Source organism: Macrobrachium rosenbergii, chromosome 55 (genome assembly GCF_040412425.1).
Source record: "Macrobrachium rosenbergii isolate ZJJX-2024 chromosome 55, ASM4041242v1, whole genome shotgun sequence".
Classification (NCBI taxonomy): domain Eukaryota; kingdom Metazoa; phylum Arthropoda; class Malacostraca; order Decapoda; family Palaemonidae; genus Macrobrachium; species Macrobrachium rosenbergii.
Genome location: NC_089795.1, coordinates 20,683,384 through 20,707,169, shown reverse-complemented (window position 1 = coordinate 20,707,169; position 23,786 = coordinate 20,683,384). Strand labels below are relative to the sequence as shown.

The 23,786-nt window shown below is 35.7% G+C and overlaps 1 protein-coding gene across 16 annotated transcripts in view; it reads right to left on the bottom strand.

The window, feature by feature from the left end:
- The window catches only part of LOC136835678 (bromodomain testis-specific protein-like), a 194,299-nt gene that overhangs the window by 65,886 nt on the left and 104,627 nt on the right, over positions 1-23,786 (bottom strand). For all 16 annotated transcript variants that reach the window (XM_067099528.1, XM_067099525.1, XM_067099516.1 and 13 more), the window contains one exon: positions 5,634-5,674. In XM_067099528.1, the coding sequence (XP_066955629.1) occupies positions 5,634-5,674 (41 nt within the window). The remainder of the gene's footprint in view (positions 1-5,633; positions 5,675-23,786) is intronic.

Here is a 23,786-nt window from a genome sequence, read left to right as displayed (position 1 = left end):
AGGCAGAGATCCAAACCACGCCTGGGCAAAGCATGACAGCCGAAAGCAAACTGGAATGTTTATATCCTGGGCAGGCGGTATTCCCCACTACTCTGGTGGTAGTTACTGCCCAACCACCTTGCTCAAGAGTTTAACGGCGCTTCCCAGCCTACGCTGAAAGTAATTCCTAATGTAAAGGGCCAACGGTTTGTATATCGTGTCGGAACAACACAAAATTGTAGTTACGGGCACAGCTCTGGACATCAAGAAAATTTGTCCTTAAGCCTCAAGTATTTGAGTAACGTACTTTGCAATTTTTCTTGCTGTAGTGAGTAACAGGCCCAAGGTTCAGGTCAGTGTCTCTCGAAAGAATTAACATTAACAACAAAAAATCAAGTATCAAAACTAATAAACCCATAACAACTGTAACACTGTAAAAATCAACAGAACAATAAACAACAATATTTATCACCATTGATAAAGATGGCACATTGCGTAAAATTTATTGAGACATACAACCATTGACACATTTATTGGAAACTTATTATGGAATAACTGGTCAACAAGGTGGGGGCTGGCACACCTTGTAAGACAAAGAAATCTGCCCTGTTTGCCACAACAACTGGGGGAGGACAATCAGGATGGATTTAAAAACAAAACACTCAGAAAGAAAAGATTAGGTAAGATGACAGCACTTTCCTGATAATCCACCAAGCAACTTTTGCTTTCTCATCAGCCTGTCCTACATAAAAGAGAGAGAAAATAAAAAAACAAAAAAAAAACAGGAAAGTGAACTGAAACAAAGACGATAAATGCTTGATTGTACACTCAAGCAAGGGAACTCAAACCAAAGACCATGGAAGGCGACGGTACAATGGCTATGGCACAGTCCAAGGTTGAAGAACAAGGTTTGTATTCAGAGTAACCTTCTCTTAGAAGGGTTGCCTACCAAGGCTAAAGAGTCCCTTCTACCCACTGGTTTGATTTCAGTGTCTCCTCCTAAAAGTTACCTGCCAAGGCTAAAGTCTCTCTTCTACAGTAACTCATGTAGGCAGGGACGGCACACCCTGAAGTGAATATTTCTAAGAAAAGCAAAATTAACCCACTATCTGATGCAAGAGATACACACCGAATGAAGGTCAACACCTATCAGCGACATGAAATTACCGCAAGGGCTTGTCCTTGCCTGTACAATGCCGCACTTCAGGTTTCCCGTTCTCTTCCATCACCGTGGAAAATGAGAAAGGGAGAGAAACACATTAGTGCTAAGATGTCGAGAAAACACATAACACATGCAATCACAAGGGCACTGAAATGTTCCCAAAACCTGGAGAGATCTCACAAAACGACACAAAATAAAAGCTTTTCACTATGTTATTAAGGTAATACCGCCTGGGAAGGGATCACCCTTAAAAAAGAAACAACACTAATCAGTGCACTGGTCTCTTCGCTCTGAAAGGAAGACGCACATAGGATAATTCTCGTTCCGTCGCTCCTTGGTCCTGCATCAAGGGACAAAAACCAATGCACAATGCCCAGAAACAGCGATATTAACTACAGCCTTGAAATAGCAACACAAGGTGCTGCAAACGGTCAGACAATCGCTAGGCACAGGTAGCACGTACCCAATCACAGACAAGAGAAAACAGTATGGCCGATGTAGGCAGGGTCGGGTTACACCATGAGACCCAGGTAGCATTAGGATTTAGTTTTTTCTGAGACGATTAAAGAAAAGCAAAAGCTAGATAAGCACAGATTACTCTGTGCACAGTATATGAAAACGTAGGTTCGTAAACGTGTCAGAACTAAGATTAGCTAGTTGAGTGGCATCTCCAGACTTGGTTCGAAAACTGCTTGACAACAAGGTTACTTTTAAAAACCAAAGATGTGGAGAGAGCTACAATTTTGTGTATTACAAATCTTACCTTTGTAGCTTTGCCATCCATTAAGTTTCTCTAAGTCCTATGGATAACTTCTATAGCATTTCTACAAATCTGTTTCCTGGAATGGACTGTGGAAAAACAACAGGCTAAAAGATTGCTTGAGGAACATCTGGTCCTCCTGAGCTTTATGCAAGGGCGTGTTGCTTTTTCCAGGAACAGATGATCTTTGTCAGTTGTGTATAAATGAGGAAGAGGAACGCTGAACAGTAGTGTGAATGGTCCTGACTGTTCAAGTTCAAGTCTGCTACCAAGACGTGAATGAAAATCCTACAGAACTCCAACCTTTAGTAAATGTGACTACCAGTGTGTGTGAATCTTGCTAACCTGTCTCAAGGACAAAAAAGCTGGAAGAAAGTCTCCAGCGTTATAGACTAACTACAGAACTGGTACATTGGTGGTTGAATCTCTGGAAGATGTGAATATGGCTTTGGCTGCTTCTGCTCAAAAACCCCCACCTATGAAACTTGACTAAATAGTCACCATACATGAAGCTGAAACATTTCAAAGCACCAGAGGAATACCTAAAAGTGTGGATGTTGCAACAACTTATCCCAAGTGGAACTCCTCTCCCAGGATTGTCTCACCAACAGGTAGACAAGTTCAAAAACTAATTCCTTCTGGGGAAGCAGAACAATCAAAGTTGTCAGGTTCTTAGAGACTCAAAGAAATTAATAATAATGTAAAGGAGAAAATGTTTTGAGTATAAAGTTTCTTTAAAAAAAAAAAAAAATTAAAAATTTCAAAGGGAAAAAAAATATGAAAACAAAATACTTGAACTTAAGAGCTTAAATTTATGGGTCTTATTCCTTAACAAAGTTTACATTGCCTGAATATTAAGAAAAAATTTGAAGTAATTCCCTTCAACACCAAACTCACAATTTCAATTCATATTATAATAGGGTCTTATGTAATTGGGGCACCCCTTCCAAACTCCTTACCTATCTAAAACCTAGTACTTAATGGCAAACACAGCACCTAACAAGCAGACACACACACAAAAAAAAAAAAAAAATCAAACTACAGTACTCAAAAATCTTGTGAAAATAGTAGAACTACTGCCAAATTCTGCAAAAGGAGTGTTGTTCACAGCAAATGCATATGGTAATTATTCACAAATAAATTTTGAAAACAATCAGCAAACTATCTGAGACTAAACCTGACATAAAATGCACTACTTACAAAATATGAGGCAATTGCCTGCTGTGGACCTGAGGAATCAGGTGGTGCATCTGGACATTCAAATATCACAAATGTGGGATGTTCATGATTGAAGGTTTGTAGAAGAAAAATAATAACTTGAAAATGTTTAGGTCAACAAGGTTTCTCTATAAGGAACTGTTCTAGATGTTTAGTTTAAATTGTGAGCCACGAATATGTTGCGTATACGCTGAAATTTCTTTATGCACTTAAGAAAATGACCACCTTCTGACAGGAAATAAGCAAAGACTAGACATAGATACAAAACTAATATTGTACAAACACCAGCTACAATTCAGTGTCAGATGATAACAACTAAGGAGAAAAAAGTTTGTGTTCAACAGATGATAGGTTGGAGGGAAGGGGTGAATCCTGGATGCAAGTGATATGATAACAGAATTTGCCCTCTCGTGTGCACACAAACAAAGTTCTGCATTCAATATACAGGTACAGTATTTAAATAACAGTTCATGTGAGGTATTCAATTATCTATGGGTCAAACAGCCACGTCCTATGTGAAGACAAGCTTCCTGTACTCCTATATATTCTTTTTGAGATAAAGAATGTAATAATCTTACATATGGCTTACTAAGTTACAACTTGTTATAAGATTTTCTGGCACAATTTAGGGGTGTAGAATTAAAATAGAAATTCCATGAAAAGACAGAACTAGTAGTAGTTTCACAAGCATCGTTCACCATACATCTAATCAATGAATGACTGATTGCCTAAGTAATCTTTAATTTTCCCTACCAAATATCTTTATAAAATCCCCTATGACTGCTTATGCAATCTACTGGTGATTTGTTATTAATATGCATTATTTACCAATTGTGAACCTTAATAGAATTATACTGTAGTTGTCTTGAAAAGATAAAGTTATATCTATACATAACTTAAGTCTTGCATTACGAGCTATATACATTTTAAATTGTATGCTTATAGAGAGAAACAGACCAATGTTACCATTGTCTATTAACAAATGCCCTATATGCTGATGATACAATAAGTTGGTATCACTACACTATCAGATGAATGGGATGACCTCTACTGTGCTTCACCCTGTCCCTGAGTATTTCATCACTCCAATATTTGTGCCCATTTTATTTCCATTACTATGTCATGTAATTTCATTTTCTTTCAGTCATTAAGAGAGTACATATCAAGAACAAGTGCTGTATGACGAAAAAGTACTTTAAAGTTGTAGGGGACTCTTTTATGGAAAATTCTTTATTATTTATGAGCGGCTGGGAATATATTCCATTTAAATCCAGATTATAACACTGTACAGTCTATCACCTTACAATCCATTTTTTATGAATGTAACCTTGTCATGTTGCAAGAGGTGTTCATACTCAATGTATAGAAACATTAGAACTACTAAGGCTGAAGCTTTCTTTGCATTTGTAAAAAAAAAATTGCTTCTCTTTTTCACAATACACTGAACCCACAATAAATAAAAAAAAAATACAAGCAAGTAAACATAATTTTCAATTAAAAATTCTGAAAAGTCCCAGTATGTTTTATATAATCCTAAAATGTTAAAACATCATTTACAATATAATCAATGCTCGAAGAACAAATATCATCCACTATCATGGTAAAATTTTGATTACAACATAACAAGATACTGCTATATCTTTACTGTAAAGTACATTAACAAAGCTTTTATCTATGAATCACTTTCTGAAATGTAGCTGAAATATTTTCACATAAAATAAGCCCTTGATGCTGTTACAGCAATGTCAACCGTTAATATTCAAGCATATTATTCAATAAAAAATATCAAGCTACACAAAACAGGCTATCTAGCAATTGCTAATTTAATAAAAATCCTCAGTATTCATTAAAATTACAATAAATATAAATTTACATACAAGAAACAGCAGTATCATTGCTATAAGCAAAAGAATAATCCTGAGAGAGAGAGAGAGAGAGAGAGAGAGAGAGAGAGAGAGAGAGAGAGAGAGAGAGAGAGAGAGAGAGAGAGAGAGAGAGAGAGAGAGAGAGAGAGAGAAACCTAAACTTTTTATGAACAAGATATACTCTAGAATTCATGATACAGAAATTTCATTTTGAATTAACATTTTTTTTTGTATAATAAAAATACAGACAAGTTTTCAATATAATTTACAATGTATTCTATAAAACTAATATAATGTGGAAAATAATGTGTAACATTCACATCAAGATAAACCGCAGTCATGTGGCCAGCAGATGCTTGAATGAAACCATATCCATCTTAAAAATATTTTTAGTATTTACTTTTCAAGGAAGTACAGTATATAAAGAAATTAATTAACAAAATATTTATCTTTCTAATTTTCACAACTATAGCTTCTGTGAGTGTAAACAGTACTGTACATAAACTCTGATTAGTTTTCTCTAATACATATTCCCCTTCAACAAATAAAAATAATGAAATGAAAACAGAAATTATGCTGTTTATCTTGCATGAAATGGCTACACCCATATTTTCTTGGAAAAACATAACAGGTCAATAGACCAACTCACCTGAGATGATTCTAATTTAGGTTTCTTGGATTTTCTGTTTTCTGAAATAGAGAAAGAAAACATATTGTAACTTGACTACTTACAACTCAGAACATTATCTAATATGATTAATCTTCTTTATGGGTGACAGACAAAATAATCTGACTGGATATATCTCCCCAGTTGTCACAAATACGAGAACTCAGCATCCAGACAAGTGTGTACCACAACATTCACACAGTACTAGATTAAATTATGAGACCTTAGCTTAATATATAATGGCTCTTAGTTATACCACCAAAATTCTTGCAGTGGTCACAGGAAGCACAGTAACCAAAAATTGTTTAAGCAGTCCCCGATTAACGCCAGTGGGTCCCATCCCCGACCGAGCAATGCTAACCGAAAATCAGCGATAATAGCGCCGAAAACCCCGCTCAACAGCGCTGTTAACCGGATATCGGCACCAATAAACCGCTTACAAGCACTGATAAACTGCTTACTGGTGACGATAAACCGCTTGCCGATCCTGACAAATTGCTTACTGGCACCAAAAATCGCTTACCGGCACCGAAAATCCGGTTAACAACATCGCCAGCCAAGTGCCATTAACTGATGCCACCCCTAAGCAGGGACTGCCTGTACTTGTAAAGTTGAAAACCCAACAACCTATAGACAATTACATGCCACTGTGAGTCACAAACAAAAAGGTCATTAACTAGAGTAAGTCTTTCAACAAACAGAACACTTGTATCTGTAGGTGATGAGGGGGAAACAAATAGCACAAGCTGTAATGTAAAACACACATAAACTTTAGTACTCAAAAACCAAACGCCCAACACCAAAAGTAATCCGTAATCTAACCACCCACGAAAAATGAACTCATCCCCAAAACTCTGATTCTAATCTCTCTCCTAAACTCCAATCACTTATTGCGAGTCGTGAGACCCACCTCTAGTGAAATTTTTGTAAAAATCCCACCACCACCACCAAATCTAACTGACAACCAAAAAACAAACAAACCCAAAAACTTAACTTCCAAGGTATAGGTTATAAAGTGAGATTTATAATGTGATGGCCTTAGTTTTATAACAAACCTCAATGAGTATTACTAGTTTAATGAACCTACACCCATCAAAAGACCCCATCCCAGTTACCATTTTATATATATATAATCCAAACTCTCCTAAAATCTAACTAATTGTTGCCAGTCATAATAAACCTTCAGGTAAAAGTTTCTTAAAAAGCCACGTCATTTCTTACTCAATCATGATAACAAATGGAAACAAAAACAGCATTACAAACACATGACCTTACCAAAGATAATACAGCACAATATACATTCAGTACAAATAACTATTAAATGAGTAAAAGATATTACAGTACATAAAACAGATTAAATAATAAATGTTGATGCAAGGTAGCATTCCAAGTCTTAATTTTATCCTCAATCAACATCTGGCCATGAATCTTATTATTTGATGATCATACCTTCCAAAATGTCCATATTTTTCCTTACCAGTGCCCATGTTTTTGTGACATTAATACATGCCTTATATACTCAGCAAAAGTCTTTGTCCCCTCTAATAATGGAAAATTTTATTTACCAGTAGCCTACATCTCTCTGTACATTTCACTCATGATACAGCCAATCCCTTCCTTACTGATCTCCCAACTCCTGCTTCCTAGTCCAGCGTCCCTTAGGTAACAGAAATGGTCTAACCCTTGAAGATCTGCCCATCTATCTCCAAGGGTTCTCAAATAACTTCTCTTTCCCATATGCCCAGGTAATGCATTTTCAGCTTAACCTTTTACTACTTGTATATTTTCCAACCCTGAGCACCTCTTGTAACATCATCTCTTAAAAAAAGTATGCAACAGACTTCAACCTCACACATGCCTAACAACTATTGCATGCCCACTTTCCTGACTGTACTTTTTCCTTTTCTTCCTTTCCAATCACCTTAAATTTGTTCTGCTTACACTGATTTGCAATCCTCCCCTTTCCATTCCATTCTTCCAAGCTGTATACATTTCCACCACCATTCCTACCTATTCTGCTCTTGGAAATTGGTCACTGCATGAGGCAGTTCCCAGGGGCGACCCTTTTTATCTAGACAAAAGAAAAATATGCCAAGAATGGTAAAACAAAGTACTTTTTCCAAGTCCTGGAAAAAATACAGCTTGCAGGCAAATCTAACACTATGCCACCGAAACAAAAGGCGTGGAAACATGGAATGAGATTTGTTATTCAATAAGTTTTGGTTTAGTGAAAGCTAAGCCTTACTCCCTTAACCCTTAAGGGACAGGATAAATATATATTAATAAACACACCCCCTGACTGGGCAAACTTTAAAGTTGGCCAATTTAAGAAAAAATACATCAATGGAAACGAAGATATGCAAATGCACATGGTGTAAGACAAAATATTTTAAAAATTTTTCCCTATCTTCCTCAGGAAGTTGAAAGTGACTATTTACAACCGTGTGAGGCCTCTTTTACAAGACTCATAAAAATATGCTAATTTTACCAAGTTATACATGTTTTTTCTATTAATTTATTTTATTTTATTTTTTGTTTTGTAAAATTATAATTACAGCTAACATATCATAACAGATAAGAACTAAAACAGTAATAAATTCTGAGTATATTTGTTATAAAATATTTATGAGATTTACTGAGATGGGGAGATGCAGTAACTTTCTGAGAGGTATACAAGTTTTTTCTAATATTCCTTTGCACTTTTCTTTGCAAAATTACAGTTACTGTATAGCTGACATACTATCATAAAAGATAAGAACTAAAACCAACAGCAATCTCTGGGTATATTTACGAGCAAATAAATAAAAAGATGTCATGGGATAGAGAGGGGCAATACTGTACATTCCCCAATCAAGTCTCAAGGCACACTAATCCGCCCCTCTGTCCTGTGCTGAGCTACAGAGTTGTCATAAATCTTTTGTTGACCAGTGAAGTACTATGATCATCTTTCCCGCTAAATTCATCTAAATCGTATGGAGCATAGTATTAAAAAATACTCATACGAGTTAGCGCGTCCATCACTCTAAACCTGTTATAGATACTCATATGCTGATGCCCATCCATTAAGGGTTAAAAAAAATTCAGTCTTGGTTTTTGTCAACCATCTTTATAACTATTGTATTATATAACTACAGAACTGCTATGGACTTAATAAGCCAAAAGGAGCAAAGATTTGATTTATAAATGATCTAGCACTGAAACTGTTAGGTTATTCAGCCCTGAGATGAAAATAGTTTACAGGTAGAACTGATATAAATGATTACTAATACAGTAATCAATTAACACAAAAATGGTTAAATATAAATCCTACAAAATTCAGCCTTTGACAAAATTCTGGCCTGAACAAAAATTAATTTTTGTTAGCTATGCCAGTTAGCACTATCATTTTCTTGCATTCCAGTCAATTTTTAATAAAAAATCAAAATTATACTGGGTATGTTTCAAGATACCGATTACTGAAAAATTTTACTTTGTGCCATTGTCATCCACCCATGAACCTACTTACATATTTTAGTTTTTATGCTTGCCTTTTTCCCTTTCATTTCTGCATGGATATTACCTGAATGAATGGCCAAGGCTCATATTAACCCTATGGATAATTGATTAAGAAATTTAAGTCTTGAAGACCAAGTGCTGGAACCCATCAGGATTATGCAGTGTCACAATGAAGGTGAAATATAAAAAATGATGATTGATAATGTATACGTGAATGATGACATACTAGCAAAATTCAGGGTTGGTTGTATTTCCTATATATCACCAAAACACTAGAGAGAAATATGAATTCAGTACATCTTTAAATTTATTCATTAAATATTAAGATGTCAAGAAATAAGTCCTTTTGTTGCATTAATGAAATGTGTATTTATTCCCCTAACATGTTACAATGGTGTATTTGCAAGTTAGTTAAAATTTACTAAATCAGTTACAGACTTCATGAGATGCTGTGGATTTATTCCCTAATTATGATGTTGAGAACTGAATACTCTGATTCAGTTGCCTAAAAAAAATGTGCATTCACTAATTAGTTTGGTATGAAGTAAATTCAATTACATTTATGAAATTCATTTATATATGAATGCATGGTAAACAAATTTTCAGGTTTCATGACAGAAAGTCACTGTTCCTCCAACTCACATTTGTTGCATCAGGGTCAATCTTCATCCAAAGTTATCATCAGAATTTGTAAAATTCAAGTTTTAGATTGCACAACCTGTACGAAATGCACAGAAAGTTTTAGATTGCACAAACTATAAGACATGCACAGAAATGGCTAGTCGTAAACACTCCACTCAAACTTATATAATTCGACTTCTCCTACTTGCTTTTGCCATCATCCAGGCTGGAAGAGGTGCTTGAATCATCACATTTGAGGGTGCTTTTCCCCATAAAAATTTTTGTAATGAGCAAAATACTGTCATTATGAATGTGCACCTCACAGACAAGTTTGTTGGGATGAGAAATCCTTTATATGTAACTACAAAACTACAATGAATTTTCATGAGAAATTGATATCAATTGCTGACTGCCATATACAGGTAGAAGTTCAATTTCTATTCTTTTTTTAATTTTCATTGGTTTTCAACTAGATGCTCCCCCTATCATAGTATAATCTCATTTTCCTTTTGAATATAAGATTTAGGCTAAAGGCCAAGCACTGGAACCTATGAGGTCATTCAGTGCTGAAACATTAGTTGACAGTAAGAAGGTTTGAAAAGTGTAACACAGAAGGAAAACCTTGCAAGTTGCACTATGAACTAACTGTTACAAGAGGGTGGAAAGGCAACTGGAATAAAGGCAATATGAACGGAGGTACAGTAAAGGAATGAAAGGGGTTGCAGCTAGGGGCCAAAGGGTCACTGCAAAGAACCTTAAGTAATGCCTACAGTGCACCCCATGAGGTGCACTTATAGCATTACCCCCGTATGGGACATTTTTCCCTCATCATCATTCCTTACCAACCTGCATTCTCCATCTGACAATCCCCTCCTTAATACTGTGCCTTTAACGCACCACTTCTAGTGAAATGGACATATTGCTATATGATATGAAACTCCTAAACTACCGGGAAGATCCAACTAAGGTTCTCACAGCTTTTTCTTAATGTCGTAAGTGCTTTCTCTCTACTGAGTACATTTTCTCTTTCTTACAGAAAGACCAAAACTTGTCACTTTCTGCACATCCTATATTTTAACACTGAAGGTTGCCACCAAGAGCCCAACTCAGCCGAGGTCAGGCAACACTTTTCTCACTAATTTACAAACTATACTGACACTCAGCAGGAAAATATTTGCATTTTTCTGAAAAATTAAGAATTTTTCTATTACTGAACAAAATTACAAAATACTGTACTGTGTATGGGAGTTCATAAAATGTGGTAAAATGAGACAGTATCAGTTGACAACATTTCCCTATAAATACAGAACTGAAATAAAATGGATAAGCCTTTGCAAAAGAAAAGATCCCTCAATATTGATAATGCAGTTATGTGTAGTGCCCATTTTGAGCCTATAGCATTTAAAAAGGGAACAAAACATGAACTGCTCCAGCAACTATTGCAAAGATATCAAAGAATTAAAGAAGTATAAGTAACAACACTGTAATCACCCACACCACCACGAGAAGAATTATGTTAGCTAAAATTTGTGAAGGAAGTCTTGCTAAATCAAAGTGAGAAAAAAAAAAAATCCAGGAAGCTGAGTAATCAAAGTCGCAAAATAGGAAACACCCGAGTGGAAAAATGTCTACAGTAGACCCTCGCTATATCGCAGTTCAGCACTCACGGCTTCAGTTATTTGTGGATTTTTCTGTGGGACATATCTCCAAATATACTGCAGAAAATTCACTAATTCATGGATTTTTTCAAGCAATATTCACTAATTATTGCATTTTCATGTTACTTTCTTGACTAAATATATTTTTTATAATAAAAAGTGATTTACTAATTTTCAAATGTTAATGTAAACACAGCAAAATATCAATGAAATGTATCTTTTTCAATGCATACATAATACCTTGATCTTACACGATTCGAGTTGAGCGAATTCACAGACACACGAACTTTTCATTGGGACCCAACTATTGTCATAAGCAATTTTTTCACAGACACGTGACATTTGCGAATCCTCGAGAGAGTGAGAGAGATAAGGGTTCTCCTTACTTAAGAGAGTGAAATCATTTATCAATTATTACGGAGAGAGAGAGAGAGAGAGAGAGAGAGAGAGAGAGAGAGAGAGAGAGAGAGAGAGAGAGAGAGAGAGAGAGAGAGAGAGAGAGAGAGACTGTCCTTGCTTGAAATATCAAGTTGAGTTATTTATGAATTATTACTTTGACAGAGAGAGAGAGAGAGAGAGAGAGAGAGAGTTATTCTTATATTAGATATCAAAAGATGGAAATTCATGATTTATGAAGGAAAAATGAAAACGAAGAGAGAGAGAGAGAGAGAGAGAGAGAGAGAGAGAGAGAGAGAGAGAGAGAGAGAGAGAGAGAGAGAGAGAGAGAGACTGTCCTTGCTTGAAATATCAAGTTGAGTTAATTATGAATTATTACCTTGACAGAGAGAATAACATGAGAGAGAGAGTTATTCTAACATTAGATATCAAAAGATGGAAATTCATGATTTATGAAGGAAAAAGGAAAACGAGAGAGAGAGAGAGAGAGAGAGAGAGAGAGAGGAGAGAGAGAGAGAGAGAGAGAGAGAGAGAGAGAGTACCAGAAATCTTTTGACACACTATGGACAATCGATTGACACATTGACAGCTTGCAACCTGTCCCTTCAAAGGTTTTCAAAAGATCAGAAAAAGATATTTGTTTGTTTAAAATGTCAAACATATAATTCTCACAATAGATATGTATAAATTTTGTAATTACAGTTTTGTTATAATTATTGCTAACCAAAAACAAAAACTCTCTTTCAGTTTTCTTTCGAAGATGGAAAGAGAAACTCCTTTTGATACACTTGTTTGTAAATACTATATTATTACTTGAATTGAAAGGCTTTCAGGTTCTAACTGTGAATCCTTTTCAGATGAGGTCAGGTTGGTCAGCGTCCAGCAATCTTTCTGGTCTTCTCTGTGCTGTCATTTATATGATGTTGTCTTGATTTCCATTCTGAGAGTTGTTAATTCCTCCCGTCAGTCTGATATCCTGATCTAACACGGTCAGTGATTAACCTCGTGGTGAGTGGTCACCATCGGTTGTTGATCCACTTCAGGTCAGGAAGGGCTTCCATCTTTTAGCTTTTATATTAGGTGTTTCTCTCATCATCTTCCTGATGAGTGCCCTTCCATCATTCTATAGACTGATGTTATTGTTTTTATATAAGCCTACTATTTTCAAAACTCATTCTGTGGTTCTTTCCTCTATACACTTCCTGAGTGAGCTTATTTGTTCCTTCTGTGTTTGATTCTAGTTCATCCCCTACCTGCCACCTGTTACTTGTCTCCACAATGCTGCAATTAATTATATACCCCCTATATCATGTGTACATTGTCTTCTCCTTTTTCCAATTTATTTACATACTTCAGCATTGAAGAAACAAGGTATAAATAAATTTATATTGTTTCTTCATTTTTTATGTAATTTGCTTCATTTAGAATATAGGATCAATTTTCTGTTTTCTGTATTCCATGAGCTTGCATTTTCCCTGTAAAAGATCTCTTCCTAGCTTTGTTGAGTGCCCTTTGATACATTAGCATACTCAGAATGGTTCAGAAAAAAGGGCACTCAACAAAGCTGGGAGGATATTTTTCAGGGAAAATGCAGAGAAAACATGGAATACAGAAAACAAGAAAATAGTTGCCCTCCCTTATACGCTAAATGAAACAAATTACATAAAAAATGAAAGAAATTAAATATAAATTTGTGTATACCTTTGACAACACCATAAAAAACAAAGTATGTAAAAATAAACTGGAAGGAGAAGACAGTAATGCAGATGATATAGGGGGGTATACATAATTAATTGCTACAATTAAGGAGACAAATATGTGGATGAAACAGGTAGGGGATTAAGGACTAGAATCCAAGAACACAGAAAGGCAGTACAGCTCAACTCACAGGGGAGTGCTATAGCTAGGCATTGTTGGGAAAAGGACCATAGAATGGATTTTAAAAACAGCAGGCTTATATACAAAAGCAATAACATCAGTCACAGGAGGGTAGTGGAAAGGGCACTCATCAGAGAAACTAAAGTGATAGAAGGAAACAAAGGATTTTACCTCAGAAGATCCATAAGCCAAGCTTTGATATTAAAAGAAGCTAAGATCGACCCTTCTGACCTGGAGGTTAGGTCTCCTGCTCAAAAGACCGATGGTGACCACCCACTTACCACAAGGGTTAATCCCACTGACCATTAGATCAGGATATCAGACCGACAGAAGGGAATTAACAACTCTCAAGAGAATGGAAATCAGGACAGCCATCATATAAATGACAGCACAGGGAGAAGAAGTTCCAGAAGATTTCTGGGCCTGAACCAGCCTGACCACCTTCACATCTCTTGAAAAAGGTTCACAGTTAGGACCTGCAAGTACTTGAGATTCAAGTAATATGTAAATATTTACAAGTAAACAAGTTATACACAGGAACCTTGTGGGTTTCTCTTTCCATTATTATTATTATTATTATTACTATTATCATTTTTATTATTATTATTTATTTATTATTATTATTATTATTAAAAATTATTATTACTGATTATTATTACTATCAATTATTATTATTATTTGAAAATTATTACTTATTATTAGGTAAATCATTTATTTATCAACAAAATGAATAAACTCATAGATGTAATCATATAAATTCTCTAATTTCAATAAGAGATGAGAGAACGTTTATGGTTAAATGTATGTTTATTTGTTTTGTTGATAAATAAATGATTTACCTCATAATACGTACTAATTTTCAAATAATGATAATAATAATAATAATAATAATATAACTGTAATTACAAAGTTTATGCACTTCTATAGCAAATTGTGATATTTTAAACAAACAAATATTTCCCGATCTTTTGAGAAGCCTTTGCAGAGAGGGGTGAGGGCAAAGCTGTCAAATGTGTCAATCGTTGCCCACAACATGTCAAAGGATTTCTGGAACTCTCTCTCCTCTTCTTTCTTTTCCTTTTTCCTTAATAAATCACGAATTTCCATCTTTTGATACCTTACGTAAGAATAATCTCTCTCCCTCCCTCTCATGCTATTCTCTGTCTCTGTAATAATTCTTAAATAATTTAACTTGACATTTTAACTAACGACAACTCTCTCTCTCTCTCGTAGTTAGCGCTCACACACTTATACAACTTGTACTTCTCTGTACGTCTTTACCTGTACAGCAGATAGTTTAAATTTATCATTATTATATTCTCTGTATATCTTTACCTGTACAGCAACTAGTTTAAATTTATCTAATTTTACCAGTACCGTCTACGAACTGTACATGCGCTAGTGTGGCAAATGCATTCTAAAACATGGAGACATAATAACTAAGAGTTGTATTACTTCAAAAAAAAACACTGTTTGTTCATGAAGAAGCATTTCAGAACAAAGAGAAAGAGATGTAGAATAAAGAAGTTATTAAAAAGAGGGTGAGAAGACTTCTAAAAATAGATTGGTTGGAAGAGGAGAGGGAGAGAAATTCTCTTCGAACTCTCTGTTTTTATGTTAACCATTTATTTCTTTTTTTTTTTTTAGGGTGAAATTGCAACTTTAATTTAATTTAAAATTAGTTGGGAGTGTAATTAACTGTTTAAATGAAATTACAGTAACTTTAATTTAATTTAAATGTTATATATAATAATTATTGGGGAGTGTAATTAGGGTCATATTTAGTGTTTAAACTATATATATATATATATATATATATATATATATATATATATATATATATATATATATATATATATATATATATATATATATATATATAATATTTATATGTAATATTTATATGTAATATTTATATGTATATATATATATATATATATATATATATATATATATATATATATATATATATATATATATATATATATATATATATATATATATATATATATATATATAATTATATATATATAATTATATATATATATATAATTATATATATATATATAATTATATATATATATATATATATATATATATATATATATATATATATATGACATTTTTTATCATATCGTATATTCATATATATAATAATGAATATATAATATAAATGTTATATAATATCAAATCCAGCTGCCTTGGGAATATCCCGATATATATATAATTTACGATAAATGGACGGCATATATATATATATATATGATCAGCTCAGTGGTAACGTCGACTGTTGCATTGCTGGATGTGCATCTGTGTCGAATTTATATGGGATCGAGACTCGCAGTGGTTGATAGCCATGTATCACTTATAAATGCCCCTTCGTGATAGACTCATCAGGGATATTTTCACTTATAAAGCATTCGATTTAATATTACAACATTTGTAGATTTAATATTCATGATATATATATATATATATATATATATATATATATATATATATATATATATATATATATATATATATATATATATATATATATATATATATATATATATATATATATATATATATATATATATATATATATATATATATATATATTATATATATATAATACATATATATATATATATATATATATATATATATATATATATATATATATATATATATATATATATATATATATATATATATATATATATATATATATATATATATATATATATAAGCATTTATATTAGTATTTTTAGAGATCGTGCCAAACTTACTCAAAAATTCGCCTTGTGCGAGGGGTTCTGGTACTTAACCTCGTGTAAGTTCGGGGTGACTGTATTTAAATAGTAAGGTACAGTACTTAACTCTACTGTACTTCTGCTTCCCCATGTTTCCCCTCTCTACTGTAAAAAGAAAATGGGACAGCATCAATACTGTATGAGGTAAAATGGCTGTGCCTGAATATGGGGGAACTTAATTAGTTTTCACACATACAGTAAACCCCGTATTTGCGGTCTCACTATTCGCTGACTCACCTATTCGAGGATTTCTCTGTTGAACGTGTCTACCCATTATTCGCAGAAAATTTGCCCATTCACAGTATTTTTCACTAAGAAATATTCACTAATTACTGTACCATATTTTCACGTCATTTTCATGACTAAATGCACTTTGTGTGATAAAACTATTAAAATACTCAGGTATAAGCATTTTTAGACTTTTTTTGTGTTTAAACTATGAAAATAGGCAGTTCTAAATGTTTTTAGAGGGGTTTTAAGTATTCGTGGATTTTAGCTAATCGCGGGGGGTGCGGTAAGCATACCCCGCGAATACAGAGGGTTTACTGCTGTAGCTTGTAAGCCATATATTTTTAAGGGTATTGTTGTAAGATGACTTTGAAATGATATTTAAGTGTTTTAGGATGATAGTTTAAACTGGTATTTGGTGTCTGAAGTACAGGCAGTCCCTGGTTATTGGCAGGAGTCCCGTTCTGACATCGTGACAAGCGAAAATTAACAATAACCAAAAATCAGCACTTTTCAGGACCTTTTCGGTGATTTTCGGAGCAATAAGCGCCACCGAAAATTCCTGATTTTCGGTTATCAGCACCAAAAATCACAGCTTTTTGTCAATAGACAAGCACCGAAAAACCAGATTGCTGATAACCAGGGACTGCCTGTACTAAAATAGGCAGTTATAAGCATTTTTAGAGGGGGTCTTTGGCGTTTGAACTATTAAAATAGGCAGTTATATGAGTTTTTAGATTCCAACTTATCACAGATTTTCAGTATTCACAGGTGGCTGTGGTGATCTAACTTAATCCATTCCAGCAGGCTGGTCAAAATGTGATTTGTTCGAAATATGAAACAAACTTCCCCAAAATATACACCTGTAAAGGGGATCAGGATTATTTGTTCCAACCCACCCAAAAAAGTAAAATTTTTAAAAAAATTAGTTTTCAAAAAATTTTGTTTCTGTATACAAGCTAAAAATTCGATTTACACACTGTTTGGCGAAAACAGCCCGCTGCCAGCCAAGATTGAGGGAGAGAGATGGCATCCCCTCAAGGAAACCGAAATGGTTGCAGTAGGCAATGGTTGATAATCAAAGGTAACTGTATTGCATTTGATTGTTTTTATATGGTATCATTATGTTAAATTTATTGTAAAATTCCCTTCTTTTATTCTTTTGATGTGAATTGTTACTGCTTTTTTGTACATACAGTAATGTTTTTACTGTCTTCTTCTCTCCTCAACAGTATATACGCTCCCTTCCTCTATCTAAAGTCAGCTGTGCATCCCTGCAGTGACATATGAGTTTGTTATCTTTTATGTTAAATTTTAATGTGAAATGCTTCATTCTTTTACTTATTTTGTTGAATATGGTTATCACTAAACTATATACCGTATTGTGCTTGCACTTTATGTACATACCTGTAAAGGAAAAACCATGTGAATACAGTTTTTCTTGTAGGACGCAGCAGGACATCAAGTACAAGTATAAACAAAACAATCGGTCGGGTCAAAGTACAAGTATTTGTTCGATAAACACAAAATTTCTTCTAAAATTTCTGTCAAAAAACAGAATGTTCAACATAAACGTTTGACAAATGAGCTGCTACTGTATACTGAAATCCAAAATGTTTATTCTGCATCTACTCCTCTTCCAAGAGGTGCCCTAAAGCAGCTTTTTTCTGGTGATCATCTGCCCTAAATTAAAAACCTATTGCATTCTGCAGAGTAGATGATATTAGTAGAGCAATAACTCTCAGAAGGCCAAGCCCAAAGCTTACAACTATTTGAGAGAAACTTAATTTCCTTTTCCTTTACCTTGCACAATTACTTTGCTGGACTGACAAGAGAGATTTTGAACCTGAGATTCTGCAGCCTACAAGAAATCTTAAAAAATTAAGCAGAATCAATGGTTCATTGTGAAAATATGTACATCCTTTCATTTGATAAGATCTAAATTAGAGGCCCTGACAAAGGAAATGGCAAACTGTACGAACCATAAAGTAAAGTTCAGTGTGCATTGTTTAGCATTATAAGTCCACAGAAGCAACTTACATATCATTATTCAGATGGTGATTTGAGGATCCTTAATTCTTTATAATAAAGTTAATATAAGAGGAGGCTGATTTTCCAGTTATGTCCATTTTACTATTCATAATCATATAAAAGTTCAGATGTGGAATACACTCAGCATTTGTATGGGTAAGTCATTCTTTATAAATCCAACACTCCAGAAATATCTTTATCACTGCTGATACTCCACATTGTTAAGCTATGAAATACTTTCCTAGACAAGAGATCTGTAACAACATAAATTAAGTGACAAGAATTGCAGGTCAGTAAGGGAATTATTAATTATAAAAACCTCAAAAGATCTCTAAAGAATTTGCTCTCTCTCAAACAACAAATCATATCAGTGGCTTTGTTATTATTATTCATAAGTGACACCTATTCATATGGAACAAGTCAACAGGAGCCATTGACTTGAAATGAAAGCTTCCAAAGAAAATGGTGTTCATTAGGAAGAAGAGGAGGTAAAGGGAAATAACTTGAACTTCTGAAGTTCCAATTGCACGACATCCTCTGGGAGGCTGTTCCACAGTCCAACGGTGCGAGGAATAAAGGACCTCTGGAACTGAGAAGTTCGACACCTTGCAGCAAATGAATGCCAGGCTGACAGTGCAACTTCTATCAGAAATAACTGGCATATCAATGGAGTGCATTAACAACATATTATTATTGCAGGACACAAACTGGAAGACTACAAGTCACTGCCATTTCTTATCAGATTCCTGGTTTCACATTTATTTCCTGAGTCTTTATGATAAGAAACCAACTAGAAATGCATGAGTTGACCTTGAAGGTACAAAGCCAAATATTTGATAGGATGATTCGTACAGTAATATCAATGAGGGTCTGTGGGGAAACATCAGAAACGCTTGATTATTTTAAGTGCTTTTCATGGCGAAGAAAAGATTACATACCCCATGACAGGGCCACCTTGTAACCTTCAATTGTAAACACCAACAGCATCTTTTAGAGTAGATTAATTAGTAAAAATCACATTGATCAAGACATTTCTTGGATTAATAATCCATCTAATTGTAAAGACCAACAGCATCTTCTAGAGTAGATTAATCAGTCAAAAATCACAGTCATTATGGTATTTCTTTATTAATAACCCATATAACTGCACCAAGTACAGGTTGGTGGTTTAGGTCCAGTAAGAACAGGCAGAGGCTGCCACAGCGACCTCTGAAACTCCTCTCAATTATCTTCAAGAAAGTGATGCTGCCTTAGGAGTCTCCTACAAGATGCTAAGTTCCTGGGACGAGTCCCCTCCAAGGTGGCAAGTTCCTACGATTAGTCTACTAGACATTATAAAAGGTACAATGAAGGGAGGGTGTAAACATTCAATTCGTCCCAGGGGCCTAATATGGCATCTGTTTCCAGAAAGCTGGGTCTGATTCTGCCCTCACAAAGATTTTCATTGCCAGACAACACAGGCTAAAACTTGTTCCTCCCTGGTTTCTGAAATAAGTTGCCATGGTGAAGTTGTCTGTTGTCAACCTGACAACCTTGCCTTCTACACATCCATTGAAAGTATTGACAGCTAAGAAAAAAAGACTTCAGTTCTGGGAAGTTCATATGATAATTCCTGTCTCCTACTGACCAAGTGTTCATTGCCTGCTGACCAAGAAACAGCAACACACAGTACATAAATGTTCCCAATAACATAACTTCTGGGGTCTCAGGGGTCAGTGGAATGCCTACTTCCATGCCATGTGACCTGAGTCTTACAACAAATTCAGATCTATATGAAACTCCTAGGGGGCTGAGACAGTGCAAGCATCTGGGAGAGCCACAGACTACCAACAAACAAAAGTACAAGATGACAGGGCTGCTGGGACTTCATCCTGAAAGGACCATGAGGATCTACAGTATTTTCTCTTGTGCAAACAATACTTAATCAGGGACTGCAATAGCTTGGTTGGAGAACCTGGTTGGCACTGGAATATCTTGAGAACCGAGATTAGTCTCCTGCCCTTGCTCATTGAAGGTTACACTAGCACTGCCAAGTCAATTTCTATCTGACCAGGTACACTGCCTTCACCAGGAATCAGCTTCGATTAGCAGGCAGAGGTGTTGATACAAGTTGCATTCAAGATTTAGTTGTTGTCTTAATTTCACAGCCATCTTCCAGAATGGGAAAATTGTCTGTTACCTCCAAACCCCTTTTCTGGACTTTTGCATCCAGGATGCAGCAGGTGCCAAACCCTGGGTGAACAACTTGGGAGCTTTCACTAGGACAAATCACACAACAAATACTTAAAATACCTTCCCTTTCCACACATAGCAAAGTATTTCCTCAGTGAAGGATGTATCAGATGTGACAGTACAAATCATGGGATGCATCAATTCCAATACAGTATCTCCATCCCGAACAGGACCAGCATTCCCCAGGTGCATATTCCTGGCCTCTGCAACCATTGCCACAGGCTTGACCTGCTCTGCCGGGGCCTGATGGTGAGCAGTCCAGTCATGGCAGCCTACAAAAAAAGGACCTCTCAAAGAAACCCATCTGTCATATCAAGTCACAGAGGGCAAGAGAGTTACTGAAGACATAATGAAAGATACCAAGTCCTTTAGCAACACCATCCAAAGATAAGGATATATCCCAGATAATACAAACTGTAGTGTAGCTTATCTCCACTTGACTGTCATTTGTTGTGGTGGCAATCAGGAAATAAAACAATTTGATACCAGTATATCCCAATGTATCTTATGGTTTCACTTTAGCAGTAGAAGTTACTATCTTAGCATTGCAAGCAAGCTGAAGGTCACTAATATCTTGTTCATGACCTCTGTGAAGGAAGAAGACTTTTCAAACATTGCCTTGAATGTAACTGCATCATCATCAGAGAATCTGACTAAACCAACGTCATGAAAAAGCTAAAAGCAAACTATCTTAAAAGAAGTACAAGTAACTGGAGCAGAATGGGCCTGGTGGTTTTAGGAGTTCTGTAGAGAGATGGTGTCTTAGGTGTGGTCAACTGAGGACCTTTTGATCTCCAGTCCAGGGTCACAGGGGCAAAGATCACAGGGGATGCAGCCTATTTTCTATTAAGGCAACTGGGTGCAAGATATATCAGTGAGGAGGTAGAGAATCCAAAGAACCTGTTCACTAAGATGTAAGCACCCACTTGCTACAAGCTTCTGGTGGAAGCTTTCCTTTTTTTATACAGGTGCGGGAGGAGAAAAGTCCAAATCATGGAAAAGAGTTTAACTTTAAGGCATAATCAAGGCATTAGCAGAATTACTGGAACCTTGACTGCAACGGCAACCAGCAGACTTGGATGAGAAGCAGTCTTGAACAGAGGAAGAACATATGAAGCAGCCAGAACAAGCAACTCTGTGGCAGTTTGGATCCTAAGAAAACCCTCTTTTAAAACATTTTGATTTGGGAAACCATTAATTTCTGCCTGGACTATTATAAAGTAGAACACAGTGGAGAAGGCAACCTTGGACTGCTGGAGCTACAAACTACAAAGTGGGATATAATAGCATAACCATGGGAACATCAACTGGGAGAGGTGGTACAGCTGGAGGCACAACAGTAACAAAGGCAAAAATAGCAGAAGATATGGCAGCTAAGCCAGGAAAAGTCAAAGCAGGCATACCAGGGCCACCTAGCAAAGCAGGAGCAGGTGAGAATGTAGGTGTAGATGAAAATAGCTACAGTTCCTAGCGCAGGACAGTATGAACATGTCACATATGATAAAGCAGTACAGCAAGGTGTATCTAGTGTACAAAGTGTTTTTGGTCAGAAAGCACTACACCAATAGTAAGTTAAAACTCAAAAACACATAAGCCTGGTTAGCAACAAGCAGTAAGAAAAAGAGGGGTACGGGCAGTCCCCAGTTATTGGCGATCCGGTTTTACAGGGCTTGGCTAGCGATGAAAATTGGCAATTTTCGGCACCAAAAATCGCCAATTTCCACTTATCGGCGCCAATAATATGGTTACTGGCACCAATACATACCTAACAGAGGCGCTGAAAGCCAAAAATCGGTGCTTTTCGGTGCCGGTAAGCACCAAAAATTGCGGAAACAGCGACGAAAATTGGCGATTTTCGGTTAACATCACACCATCAGAACGGAACCCCCGCCGATAACCGGGGACTGCCTGTACTATTCTTTTACACATACACATCACCTCGAACGCAGTGTGATGCAAATGGTTTTGAAATTCCATCACTCATATCTTTCCTGTGCTTTACCTTCCATAAATCTCTCACCATCATTTTCATAGTTCTCATCCAAGTAGGTATGGGTCTTCCAACTCATCAAGTGCCCACAAGAACCCAGCTGACACTATCCCATACCATTCGTCCAAGCCATCTCCACCTCTCTTCCATCATTATCTCATTTGCACATGAAACTTCTGTAATTTCCCTTATAATATACAACAATCCTGCCAAGAAATGGCCTTCAGAGATCTGTCCAGTCTCCTCTGTCCGTTTGATTGACTTTTACAACTAACAAGTGATACATGCTTCAAACCTCTTTCTCTTCCCAGAGGCCTTAATGAAGGTAATGAGACAGAAGTGGATATTCACAGCCATGCAAGCTGCTAGAATCTGTTTCAGTTCCTACCTTTTGCAGACTTTCCTAAGCTGCAGGTCGCAGATCCCTTTGAACCCTTTCTCCCACCAGAGGCCTTGGCACTAGGCATCGGACCTTGGGAATGAGTTTAGCTTAGTTATCTGAAAGGAAGCAACTGTAAAGGTATGGGACAATTCTCTGTGCTTTTAATTAGCCATGGTGACAAAAGGGACATGTAGCTGGAGACCAACCATTAACATTAGCCCCTGAGTATGCTGCATAAACTTCCCTTCAAGATAGAGATGGTGGAATCAGTGTGGAGGTTCATCAAGATGAGTTATTCACTTGTATTCCTGGATCTCCAGGACATTTTCCTCCTCCTAATTATCCCACCTTGAAAACTTTGCCTATGAGGGAAGGATCACCTCATTTTGGGTCCTGTGTTTGGGTCTGGCTACTGCCCCATGAGCA